Here is a 13,025-nt window from a genome sequence, read left to right as displayed (position 1 = left end):
ATTTGAGATACCAATAAAATACGATGGAGCAAAAAAACTTGTAAACTCTATATATGATAAGAAAGTAGTGTTAAATACCTTTTATTTAAGATAGAAAACATACAATTTTAACGGATAATTATTTAGAATTATAATAATGAAAAATTATTTTTTACCGCAAAATAAGGTCGTTTCTATTTCAATATATCAGTAGGGTTACAGTAGTGTTCACAAAAACATGATTAAATTTTTCACTCCTTTTCTACGAAAATCAAATTTAATTTCATAATTTATGGCTTAGTTAATTTTTCAGGACGGAATATATTTAAAATATAAAGAATGAAATTTTTATCTTGCTGGAATGGCATGCCTGATTTTGAAATTATGAGTGTAAGAGTTGCCATTATTTATAATTCTTAATTTATTTTTGTAGATATTTTATAAATTAATAAATATATTTCTTTAATATTTGTTATATTAAATATTGTTTTAATAATTGAAGTAAATATTTATATAAAAAAAAATATGAAAAAATACTAAAATACTTTAAAATACATATTTTTGCTACTATTAGCTGTATGTTTTAGTTCTTAGTTTAGTTCAATGGAGCAAAAAAAAGAACTCCATATATCATAGCAAAGTATACTTAAATACCTTTATTTAAGAAATCAGGAAATCAGGTAGTTTTTGAGAAAATTTAGTTTTCAGCACAAAATAAAGTCGTTTATGATGAATATATATATAATATAGATATAATATAATATATATATTAATATTATATATATATATATATATATTAATATATAATATATTAGTATATATATATATATATATATATCATATATATATATATATATATATATATATATCTATATATAAATATTGTCCGACAGGCCCGTCCCCCCCTCTAGAATTGTTCTTTGGGTTATAAAACTAAAATTTTAAAATTTTATATATATATATATATATATGTATAATATATATATATATATATATATATATATATATATATATATATATATATATATATATATATATATATATATATTTATATATATAATATTGTCCGACAGGCCGTCCCCCCTCTAGAATTCTTCTTTGGGTTGTAAAACTAAAATTTTAAAATTTTTAGGAGATCTCATGGGGATTTATGGACTATAGATAAATGAATAAAACGGTGAGAAAATTGGATCAATAATTCTTACAGTTTAGCTGTACCTGCGATTTGAACTCGGCGGATTTCGGGAAAATCGCATTTTTTTGTTAAATTTTTAAAGACTACGTATTAATTCTTTACTGTTGTACATTTTAAATAAAGAATTTTCAGAGTATTAAAGAGCAGATAATATAAAATATATACCCGAAGTTTTATTCAAATCGGACATTCTTAACCCATAAAATGTGGAGTTCAAAGGTCAAATTTTGCTATATTTGGGAATTCTCAGTGTACCATATCGAAATAATATTTATTTGTCAGCCATATTTACCAAAAATTAATGAAATTTATCGTATATAGTCCGACATTTAAAATTGAGTGAATAAAAGCTAAATTAACCCTTTGACACATTTGGGAACAATTCAACACCAAAGTTGAGAAATTCGAAAGAACACTATCTATTTGAATAATGCTCTATATAATTAGAGGAATGACAGAAATAAAACAAAAAATTATATATTAAGTCCAAATTTAAGCAAAAACAGAAAAATTTTTATTTTCCCCTTGTAAATGCACTTGGAAACTTGCGGCACCTGTTATCGTTATCCTATCCATATTTATAAATATATAATAAAACTTTATAAATTTCGTTAGCTGCAAAATTATTAAAAGATCTGTAAGTTTGCATTATTTTATTTAAAAAAAATTTATGTATATATTCATTTTATTTCAAATTTTAAAAAATTAAACAATATTGATTAATATTTTATATTTACACTATCTATATAATGTGATTAACTAAACAAATCTGTTCCGGAACGCTTTATATAACAAAGCCCATATGAGGTATTTGCCCGACCGGCTGTAGCTGTATTATACGTCATGACCAAATTTTGAAAATTACTCCACCATTTGTGATACAGATTCTCTCATTTGATATAAAAATTTGTCAAAAATTTTTATCTTTATTTTTCACAAAAAAAAAAAAAAAATAATTTTACATAATTGTGTACTGTATTTCTCTAAGCATATTTTACCTGCTCGTATATTTTTATTTTAATTATAGCATAAATATTTTGCTATTATTGTGCACAAGTATAATTACTATGAATGTACTAACGTATGTACCTACTGTATTTTTTGTTTGTAGACATTCTAAACGCAGCTGTTTGGTTAGAACAGAGTATAGAATTAAACAAGTAAGAAAGTATAGTCGGGCATGGCCGACCATATGATACCCTACACCAGTTATGAATATTAAATGTGATTTATTTTTCATAATATCGCATTTATCTTCAATATTCCCTTGTTCCGATACATTTAAGCAATTTATGGATGAAAAACTAATTTTCTGAAAGAGGCTTTATATGGGGGCTAGGGGCAAATATGGACCAAGCCCGATAAAATTTTCTGAATATATTTATATTTACATAATATTTTATTGTGCTGAATTTCATCGCGATATTTGTGTTTATAAGTTAATTTGGGACATTCAAGTAATTTTCTGAAGGGGACTTTGTATGGGAGCTAGGGTCAAATGGGGCCCGATCTTTATGAAATTTGGCAGGGTTATCAAGACTTCTATAAAACTTAGTTATGCCGTATTTTATCGATATATCTGTATATTTAACATAATTATGAGCTCAGAAGCCCTTTTCGGGGGGTTCTGTTCTATGGGGGCTAGGTGAAATAATGGACCGATTTTAACCATTTTCAATAGGCTTCGTCCTTGGGTCAAATAAAACGTGCGTGCCAAATTTCATCCAATTATCTTGAAAATTGCGACCTGTAGCTTGCGCACAAGGTTTACATGGACAGCCAGCCAGCCAGCCAGCCAGCCAGCCAGCCAGACGGACGGACGGACGGACATAGCTTAATCGACTCAGAAAACGATTCTAAGCCGATTGGTATACTTTAAGGTGGGTCTAGGACGAATATTTTTATATGTTACAAACATCAGCACAAATCCAATATACCCTCCCCACTAAAGTGGTGTAGGGTATAAAAAGCTAGAATAAGAAAGACCTAATAATAGATCATTCATGTATTCCATTCAATTGTGAAAAAATTGTTTTCTTGTAGTGTGACTTTGTTATTGCCTGTGCATTTTGTTTATTTCTATTCTTTGTTTTCTAAATAATGCGGCAGTATTATTCATATTATTAAAAACACACAGCCATATGTATGTATACGAAAATAAAAGAAACAAACAATATATATGTTTGTGTATGTATGTATGTATGTATGTATGTACGTTTTTGCGCGTCACGAGAACGTTAACATTAAATGAGTAAATAAAGAGTCAATATCGTTACAGTTGAATTTTGTTTGTAAATTTCTTTTGTTTTTTTAGAAATAACAAGAAAGTAAATGCAAGTTCTTGCATTTTATAAGCTGTAGAAGTTACATTTTGTCGACTTGTACATATACATATATGTATGTATATAATATGTAAGTATGTATTTGCATTAACAGCGAAACTGTACTTGGCCGCATTTTTAAGTTTTACTCTGGCAAATAATTATGTGAACACAGTGGTGGCCAGCAGTATGTGGACAGACATTTCACCTATCATTATGATCTTCGTTTGAAGTTTAGTTGAATATTAAACGATTTCATCTTTCCTAACTATTAACTACTACCGTATATAATATAATGAAAAACTTAAATAATTATAAAATTTGAACTTACATGATTTACACAGTTGGAAATATTTGGTGATGGAGCCTTCGGTGGGAATACCCATCCATTTGATGCGTTACAGCCGCCACTCGTTCGGGCAAATGTTATGGTCTCCAATTCCATAGTACTGTTGGCCGAGTTGTTGTCATTGCCATCGGTCATAGCAGTGCTGTTGGTAAAGATTTGTTCATGAGTTTCATGGTAGTGGTTATTATCCGAACTGTTGCTTCGACTTTGGCGTCCGTGTTGCTGTGACTCAATGCTGACAGCTGTGGTTGTAATTGATTCATCTCGTTTCCGCAATTTACTACGAACAATACGCATTGTCATTAGTGTTCCAGTATTACCAACCATATTTTTAAATTATTTATAAGTAATTATTGAAATGTGTTTATAAGTAGGATTTATGTTTGTATAAGTATATTTTCAATTGATATGTATTGCTTTGCTTATTTCCTTTTGTGTACGACAGATTGATATGTGGATGTACGTTAGAGTATATAAATATTTAAAAATATATCACAGTAGAAAATAATTTATATAAATATTAGTTTTAATTTTTCTTTTGCTTCGTTTTTCAGTATCTATACATTGTACGAAATTCGTTGAGCTGTTTAATATTGACGGCTAGCAACTAGCAACGATAACAGTAGGTAAACTACAGTAGATGGTGCTCTTTTGACAAAATATAAAATTTGACTAGAATATTTATCGATTTTCTAAACAAAAAAGTATTTTTTAGTTGTTGTTCACTTGAATTAGTATGGTTCGTAACTAAATGTGAGTGGCGTGTTCACGGTCGGTCGGTTTAATTTTCTGGATGACGAATGCGGCCAAAGGGGGTTGGAAAAATAATGTTGTATAATTAAATTCGTATCCAAAGCAAAAAAATTAATTTTTATTGCAGTAATTGCTAGCTGTATGCCACAAGGTAGTACATTTGACTGATTAATAGCGTGCGACCAATTTTGAAAGGCTAAGGTCGATAGATAATTGTCACTGCTCAGCTTGTAAATATATTTTCTTTTTAAAGTATTTTCACTTTGAAATTAAATGAAACATTTGTGTATTATCTTATTTTTTATTAATACAGTTTTTTTATTTTTAACCATACAGTCTGAATCACAAATAGTTACGTTCGCAATTTTTTAAATTATTTTATTTGTTTCATTCCGCCTTTTATATTTTAAACCGCACCGCTCGCTTTCATCAGAGTATCTGAGAGTCAATCGCATTATTAACGACCCTTTTATACTAGAACTGATATTGTATTTATTTTGTCTCTTTAACTCACACATGCACATTATCAACTGTTCGTCCATACTCATTTCTGTTTTTTGTTTTATTTGAAAGCAGGGATGGTAAAATGTATGACAACTAAATATATTCCAATTAAAAATTTCAATAATTTTGTTCATAAACTTTGCTATATAAAACAAATTAAAAGAATATTTATTCCATATTCTTCTACACATGTCGAGAGAAAATGTTTGCATCAAAATGTTATACAACTTAAGAAAACTTTCATTATCAACATGAAGTAGAATTTTTTTAGAAAGCTGAGAGTCAAAAAGTACCTAATCTATATAATTTAGTTTGCTTTAGAAATACCCGATTTTCCATCCCTGTGCAAGATACTACGCAGAGTGAAAATACTCTTACGTCACATACAAGTACAAAGAATAATTCAATAAAGGAGCGCAGAAAAACATACAATACCATGAAACAGCTGCCTAGCAACAAAGACATGCGCCGACTAAAATTAACGTCAGCGGCGGCTTAAAATCGGTTAAGTTTCCGACAAAATATTTTTTAAATAACTGGACTTCAATTAGCAGTTGTAACGAAAAAAAAGTACTCTATAGTTTTAAAATATGCAAAAGTAGCAACTCATTTACTATTTATTACATTAGCTACCTCACATTTTGTAGTATCAAAAAAGAAAGAAATGTAAATGAAGTTTAAAATTCTTTCGACGAAAAGTACCAATTGTCACATTTCACTAGTAATATTGTTGTATATACAACTACCTGGTTACCTCCGGCATATAAAGTGTTTAATATTTGTACACTATATTTCACCAATAGTACACATTAAATCATTTCAAACGAATTAGGCAGAAATGAATTTGTAAAAATTAGTTGAAATTCGTTTTTAATTCAAATTAATCCTTACCCCAAGGAAAATTAGGCAAAAAAATGAGCAATCTGTGGAATTTCAGATAGCTAAATAAAAATGGGCACATATGTAGCTTCCCCTTAGCATAATTAGTAAGAAATTAAAAGTCACCGAAAATATGTTATGCGCTTTGCGAGATATTGGAGTTCAAAGGTTACAAAAATTCGTTTTTGTCGAATAACTTGCTTAATATGTTAAAAATTCCGTAGCAAACCTTTTATTTTCCTGCAATTATTTCCAACTCGTTTGAATTGAATCAATTTTGAATTCATTCAAAATTCAAGGACAGATCTAAGTAAAAATTAAAATATTCGGTACAAAATTTGAAAAGCCGTGTCCTGTTTTGAATCACTGCCTGTTCAAAGAAAATATATAGTGTTTGGAATTCAATAATCCACTTACAATTCTGCCGCTAGCTAACAATTCCAGTATATCATGGGAATTACAAATCTAAGAATTTTTTATCTTTGACCTATACCACCGTGAAACAGTCATTTCCACACATGAAAAAATATATGTATGTGTACAGGAAACTGTAGACCATTGGTATTAACTCTGTGTACACAGTTTTTCATAATCAGCTCTTATGCCCCTGTAAAAGGACCTTAAATTTTAAAGGACATACGATTTCAAAAGATGGAATTCCAAATTTATATAAAAAAGTTGGTATTAATATTAATATCAAATGAAGCTGAGTACCTTTGCTTCAACATAATATTATTTATTTCAATTCAACAGGATTAAAAAATAAATGCTAGCTTAAAGAAAATTTGTCACATAAAAATAGTTAAAATTTTTTGTTTCGAAAATGAGACCTTTTATAAAAAAGAAATTCTTTTTCGATTTTTTGTCTAAGTGAATCAAGTAAATAATATACATAGGTAGAATCTGTACATTCATTTGATACCAATATTAGCATCATACAACACATATAAATATTTAAAATATTCGTTTGAAATCGTAAGTCCTTTAAAATCAGATTATAAATATCGGAGTAGGCTTAATTGCTATAAATGAACTCTAGTTTCATATGCATATCAACTTTTCTATGTGTGAAAGCTTTTTCTCAAAATTATTACAGGGTGTACTAAGTACATGCAAAACGAGTTGAATCACAAAATGACAGTGATGCTTACTGTAGAATCTATATATTGAATATCTTCAGGTTCAATATCAATATTTTTGACATTGAAATTCATATGAACAATTTGGGACAAAAATAGACGCATAAACAATAGGAGTTGTGGTACCTCCCATATGAATTAAATACAAAAATTCGTATATCTGGGAAACTATAAGAGTCGTCAATTTTTTTCACGAACAATCTACATGAAAAATTGGGTAATAAATTGGTAGATTAACAATAGAAGTCGTGACACTCTGTTAGAGAATTGTGTACGGTCAATATTGAATTCCATATGAACATATGAAAAAAGCAATAGTGAGCGTTGCACATTCATATGAAAATTATTGGCGTATGAGCTTAGCTCCAATATACATATGTAAATTAAAAACAAGTAAGAAAATATAGTCGGGCGAGGCCGACTATAGAATACCCTACACCTTTGACAAAAATATAATGTGATTTAGTTGCCATAATAAAGCATTTAAGTTGAATTGTACCTTGCATTAGATATACATACTTAAGCCGTTTATTGTTGAATAAAATTGTGGACATTTAAGTGAAATTTTGATGGGGGCTTTTCATAGGGGCTACGGTCATATGAGAACCTATTATTATGGAATTCGTGGGGGTCATCAAGTCTTGTATACAACTTGGTTATTGCAGCTTTTTGTCGAGATATGAGTATATTAAACATAATTATGAACTTAAAAGCCCTATTCGGCGGGTTCAGTTGTATGGGGGCTAGGTGAAATAATGGACCGATGTAAACCATTTTCAACAGACTTCATCTACGGTACCAAAAGATCAAATTTCATTGAATTATCTCCAAAATTGCGACCTGTAGTTTGATTACAACTTTTAAAAGCCCTATTCGGGGGTTCAGTTGTATGGGGGCTAGGTGAAATAATGGACCGATGGTAACCATTTTCAATAGGCTTCGTCTACGGTACCATAAGAGATCATGTGCAAAATTTCATGGAATTATCTCCAAAATTGCGACCTGTAGTTTGATTACAACTTTTAAAAGCCCTATTCGGGGGTTTCAGTTGTATGGGGGCTAGGTGAAATAATGGACCGATGGTAACCATTTTCAATAGGCTTCGTCTACGGTACCATAAAAGATCATGTGCCAAATTTCATTGAATTATCTCCAAAATTGCGACCTGTAGTTTGATTACAAGTTTTAAAAGCCCTATTCGAGGGGTTCAGTTGTATGGGGGCTAGGTGAAATAATGGACCGATGTTAACCATTTTCAATAGGCTTCGTCTACGGTACCATAAAAGATCATGTGCCAAATTTCATTGAATTATCTCCAAAATTGCGACCTGTAGTTTGATTACAAGGATTACAAGCCCTTTTGGGGGGTTCAGTTGTATGGGGGCTAGGTGAAATAATGGACCGATCTTAACCATTTTCAATAGGCTTCGTCCCTGGGACAATAGAAGATCATGTACCAAATTTCATTGAATTATCTTCAAAATTGCGACCTGTAGTTTGATTACAAGGTTTACATGGACGGACGGACAGACGGACGGACATAGCTAAATCGACTCAGAAAATGATTCTAAACCGATTGGTATACTTTAAGGTGGGTATAGGACCAATATTATTCTGCGTTACAAACATCAGCACAAACCCAATATACCCTCCCCACTAAAGTGGTGTAGGGTATAAAAAACAGTTTATTGAAAAACATAACAAAACAGAATTGAGATCATACTTATAATTATGATAATGAATATCATGTATAAATAATAGCGATTTCACCAAAAAAAAATTAGGACCATAAATTTTTAAGATAGTTGGTAAGAGTTCCAATAATTTTGTTCAGGAAAATTAGGTACTTTTTTGAATCTCCATTGTTTAATAACAAATATGATAAACATTTTGTAATGCAAAAAAGTAAATTTTGTGGAGAACCTATCACTCTATCTAGTAAAAATTTCTCTTTATTGAAAATCTATGCCATAATGTCATTAAAATTTAATAGATAGATAGATTTAATGATTAAATCTATCGTCAAATTTTTTTCTCACATTCTACTGAGACACCGACTTAACCAAAACAACCGAGCCGATCACCCTAAAACATGCAGACGGAAATACAAACACACATTTGAAAACAAACTTAACTAAAAAAGGGGGTTGCGTAGACGGACATCGCTTAACCGACTTCGATACCTATAAGGAATTAGAAATTGTGTTTGTTTCTTATGAGTTCAGTTAATATTTTTAAATTATGAACAGAAAAACAATCTTATAATCACGAAGGTGAAGGGTGCAAAAATGTATTTATTTTAATTATTAGGGCAAGGATTTCTATGCAAATGAATTTTGTAACTCAAAATAACTTATAACTAGTTTACTTTTCGAATTAATAACCCAGTAGGATTTTGAGTGGTGGCGTGTCATAATGTCCAGTGACATAAAGTCCATGGACGTTATGACACTCTAAATTGAGTCGTATTGTTCATGGACGTTATGACAATTTTAAAAGTGTCACAATGTCTATGAGCATAATGACATAAAGTCCATAGATTTCAAAGAGTCCTTTTATCAAAAAAAGCCTAATTTAGGGAAGTCGGTATTCGAAATACCTCAGAGTTGAAAACACCTGCGCACGTCCGAAGTCCGGCTATTCAGGAAACTTTTTTAAAGAATCCAAAACGCAACTTACATCAAATTTCGAAGCAATTCTCTTCGTTTTCCTTTTCCTAAATTCTAAACAAGTTTTCCAATACATTTTTTTAGAAGTGTCAATATGTCCATGGACTTTATGACACTTTTAAGAATTGCCTTAACGTCCATGGACACTTTTTGGTGTATCATGACGTCCATGGACATTATGACACACCACCTTTTGAGTTAATCTAAAACTAACTTATGGTTAACCATAAATAAGTCAGAGGTGACTCAAGAGCTAACCGTTTTGCCTATAAAATATTATTCAGTTTTTCAACAATTTTCTGAGCAATTTTCTTATATGTTTTATACTACTTTTTACCAAATTATTACTGATTATAAATGCAATCAGTATGCAGCAACATTTCCTATCTATATACACCATTATCTTATGTCTTATATTCCTGAAAATGTTATTTTTATACCCTCCACCACTATCAGTGGTATATATCACTTTGTCATTCCGTGTGTAACACCAAAAAATATTCAATATATTCTTGATCCTTATGAAATTCTGAGTCGATTTAGCTATGTCCGTCAGTCTGTCTGTTTGTGTAAAACACGCTCACGTTAAAACGAAGCAATAGAAACTCACCCAAAACATTCTTTATTATCCGGAACAGTTTGGTATTGAAAATCAGTAAAATCGGTTCACGGCGTAAAAAGTTATGAGTAAAAATTTCAGACTACCTCGAAAAAATAACGTTTTTTTTACCAATTCTTAAGTAGTTTTCTCAGAAACTACGAAATATATTTCGATGAATTTTGTCACACACTATTTTTTGGTGCCTGGGATCAAGTATGTTCAAACTCATAACAATTGATCCAATATTTCCCATAGTCAAATAAAGGTATCTTGATAAAATTCGACACGAATATGTTTCGACTATATATGAATCACTCTACGAAATTTTTTTCGGATAGGACCATAATTGGTCATAGTTCCTATATAAGGTTCACTTCCGAAAATCACTTAAACGCATATATTTCATTGATAAAGCTATCGGTATAAATTTCAACTTGAATATGTTTTGTGTACATATAAATCATTCTACCAATTTTTCCCCGGATCGGTCCATTATTGCTCATAGCTCCCATATTAGGCCCTCTTCCAAAATCATTAAAACTCACATATTTCATCGTCAAATAAAGCTATCTTGATAAAATTCGACACAAATATATTTTGTCTACATACATATGAATCATTCTACGAAATTTTTCTGGAGAGGCCCGTAATTGGTCATAGCTCCTATATAAAATCAACTTCCGAAAATCACTTAAACGCACATATTTCATTAATTAATAAATCTATTGGAGTAATATTCGAATTGAATTTTTTTTGCATATAAATCATTATACGAAATTTTTTCCTGATCGGTCCATAATTGGTCACAACTACCATATAAGGGTAATTTCCGAAAATGTTAGTACCCTCTCTACGGAAACAAAAATTTTGTCAAGTTATCTAAAAATTAGATATGTAGTTAAATGGGTTTTAATAAAAAGAAGATTGCTGGTATTTAAGATTCGGCATAGCCGAATATAGCACTCTTACTTGTTTTATAGTAAATTAATTTTTCATTGCTAAAACAAATTTTCATTTTCATAATTTAATTTTTTCAATAAAAATTTTATTTTAAATTTTATTGAAATGTTTGTTCATTTCACCGATCATTTTTGAGTTACTTTGAAGCTAGTCATTAATAAGTTGGCAAAAAGTTAACTTGATTTTTTGTTAAATCACAAAATGCCCTGGAAAAAACTTACATTGAAAAGTAATGAGTTTAAAATCTTATAAAACCTCTTTTTACCACTTCTTCATTAGCATTTTAAGTCATTATTTTAACACGGTGTTGTCATTGGAGACAAGTACTTCCACGCTCGCTTACAAATAGGGAGTTAAAGAAGTACTTGCAATTTTTCTTACAAAGAAGTTGTTAAATAAGTTGTTTTATTTTTTAATGATAAAAGAGCCAACTATAATATGAACCAAGGACTTCTACTTACCGTCTGCATTACTTAGAAGTACTCTAGTAATGATTTTTTATAATCTGATATAGAAGTACTTTATTTTCGGCTTTGTAATTTTGTTTGCACATTTTATTTAATTGCGTGTTAAGAATTGTGTTTAACAAAAATTAAACAAAACTAGATTTCAATGTGAAAGGCATTATTTGACGCGCAATAAAATAGCTCAGCAGTGGTGCAGTAAGTAGAACATTTGACTAACAAACCGAGGTCCCTGGTTCGTAGTCTAGCTGGCTCTTTTATTATTAAAAAATAAAACAACTTATTAAACAACTTCTTTGTAAGAGAAATTGTAAGTACTTCTTTAACTCCCTATTTGAAAAGTATGTGGTTATGGAAGTAAAACCCATTACCGAGTATTTGCGGGTAAGTTACAAGAATATGAAAAATAAATTAGTTGTAAAGCCATGCGCCTAATTTTCTTGTATCTTATAATTCTTTTGAGGTGTGTATTTTCATATTTAGATTTTTTAAGTTAATATCACAAAATCTTGATTTAACAACAAAATACTAGGTTTCATCTGTAAAACAAATTTTACATAATTTTATTTATTTTGCGTTTGTACTGCTGATTGTAACGTCCAACAAATTATAGTGCTATATTCGGCTGAACCGAATCTTAAATATCCTCCATCAGTTACTTTTAATTGATCAAATATTTGTGGAAATAAGTTTTCTTATATTTTAATAGAAAAACCCCACGATTTAAATAACTTAAATCTCTTACAATTGGAAGATTTATTGAACAATACGAACACCATTTTCTTCCAAATTTTTATAGCGCCCTAAAATATGCATTAGAAAAACTTAATAATTTATATATACGCATGTGTGTGAAAGATTCAAGCAGGGTTTAATATTTAGTTTTTAGTTTTATTTTTTTAAATGTCGACTGAACTGAAGAAAGTTCAAGTATTTATTTTTCCCTCACAAGCTAACTGAAGTCAGTCAACTGTGTCAACGCACTGCTGCAATAACTTGCAAGTGGTTTTGTTTTTCTTCAGCAGCCACACACACAAGCAGCGGCCATGTTAAGTTTTTCAACTCAGCCGAACTGAACACAACGACTGAACAGTAAAAACAGATTTGCGTGTGCTGCTTACGTATTGCTTAGTTCTTGGTTTCGTTTTCTTACTAAGGGACGTAAAAAAAACTGATAGTTTGACTGGTTAGTACAAATCAAGCCGACTGAAC

At 30.1% G+C, this 13,025-nt stretch overlaps 1 protein-coding gene and 1 long non-coding RNA gene across 5 annotated transcripts in view; both read right to left on the bottom strand.

The window, feature by feature from the left end:
- Positions 1 to 13,025, bottom strand: part of LOC119602417 — a 245,712-nt gene that overhangs the window by 14,406 nt on the left and 218,281 nt on the right. For all 4 annotated transcript variants that reach the window (XM_037953929.1, XM_037953930.1, XM_037953927.1 and 1 more), the window contains one exon: positions 3,827 to 4,124. In XM_037953929.1, coding sequence (XP_037809857.1) covers positions 3,827 to 4,124 — 298 coding nt within the window. The remainder of the gene's footprint in view (positions 1 to 3,826; positions 4,125 to 13,025) is intronic.
- LOC119602419 lies at positions 1,826 to 2,369 on the bottom strand. Its single transcript, XR_005231343.1, has 2 exons — positions 2,173 to 2,369; positions 1,826 to 2,098 (listed from the first exon to the last, which is right to left on the bottom strand). It is a non-coding gene; the product is annotated as an uncharacterized LOC119602419 (long non-coding RNA).

Source organism: Lucilia sericata, unplaced genomic scaffold (assembly GCF_015586225.1).
Source record: "Lucilia sericata isolate MDLA Ls3-8-SP2 unplaced genomic scaffold, ASM1558622v1 Contig000229F_arrow, whole genome shotgun sequence".
Taxonomy (NCBI): domain Eukaryota; kingdom Metazoa; phylum Arthropoda; class Insecta; order Diptera; family Calliphoridae; genus Lucilia; species Lucilia sericata.
Note: the sequence above shows the minus strand (reverse complement) of the source record. Positions and strands in the feature narration are given on the sequence as shown.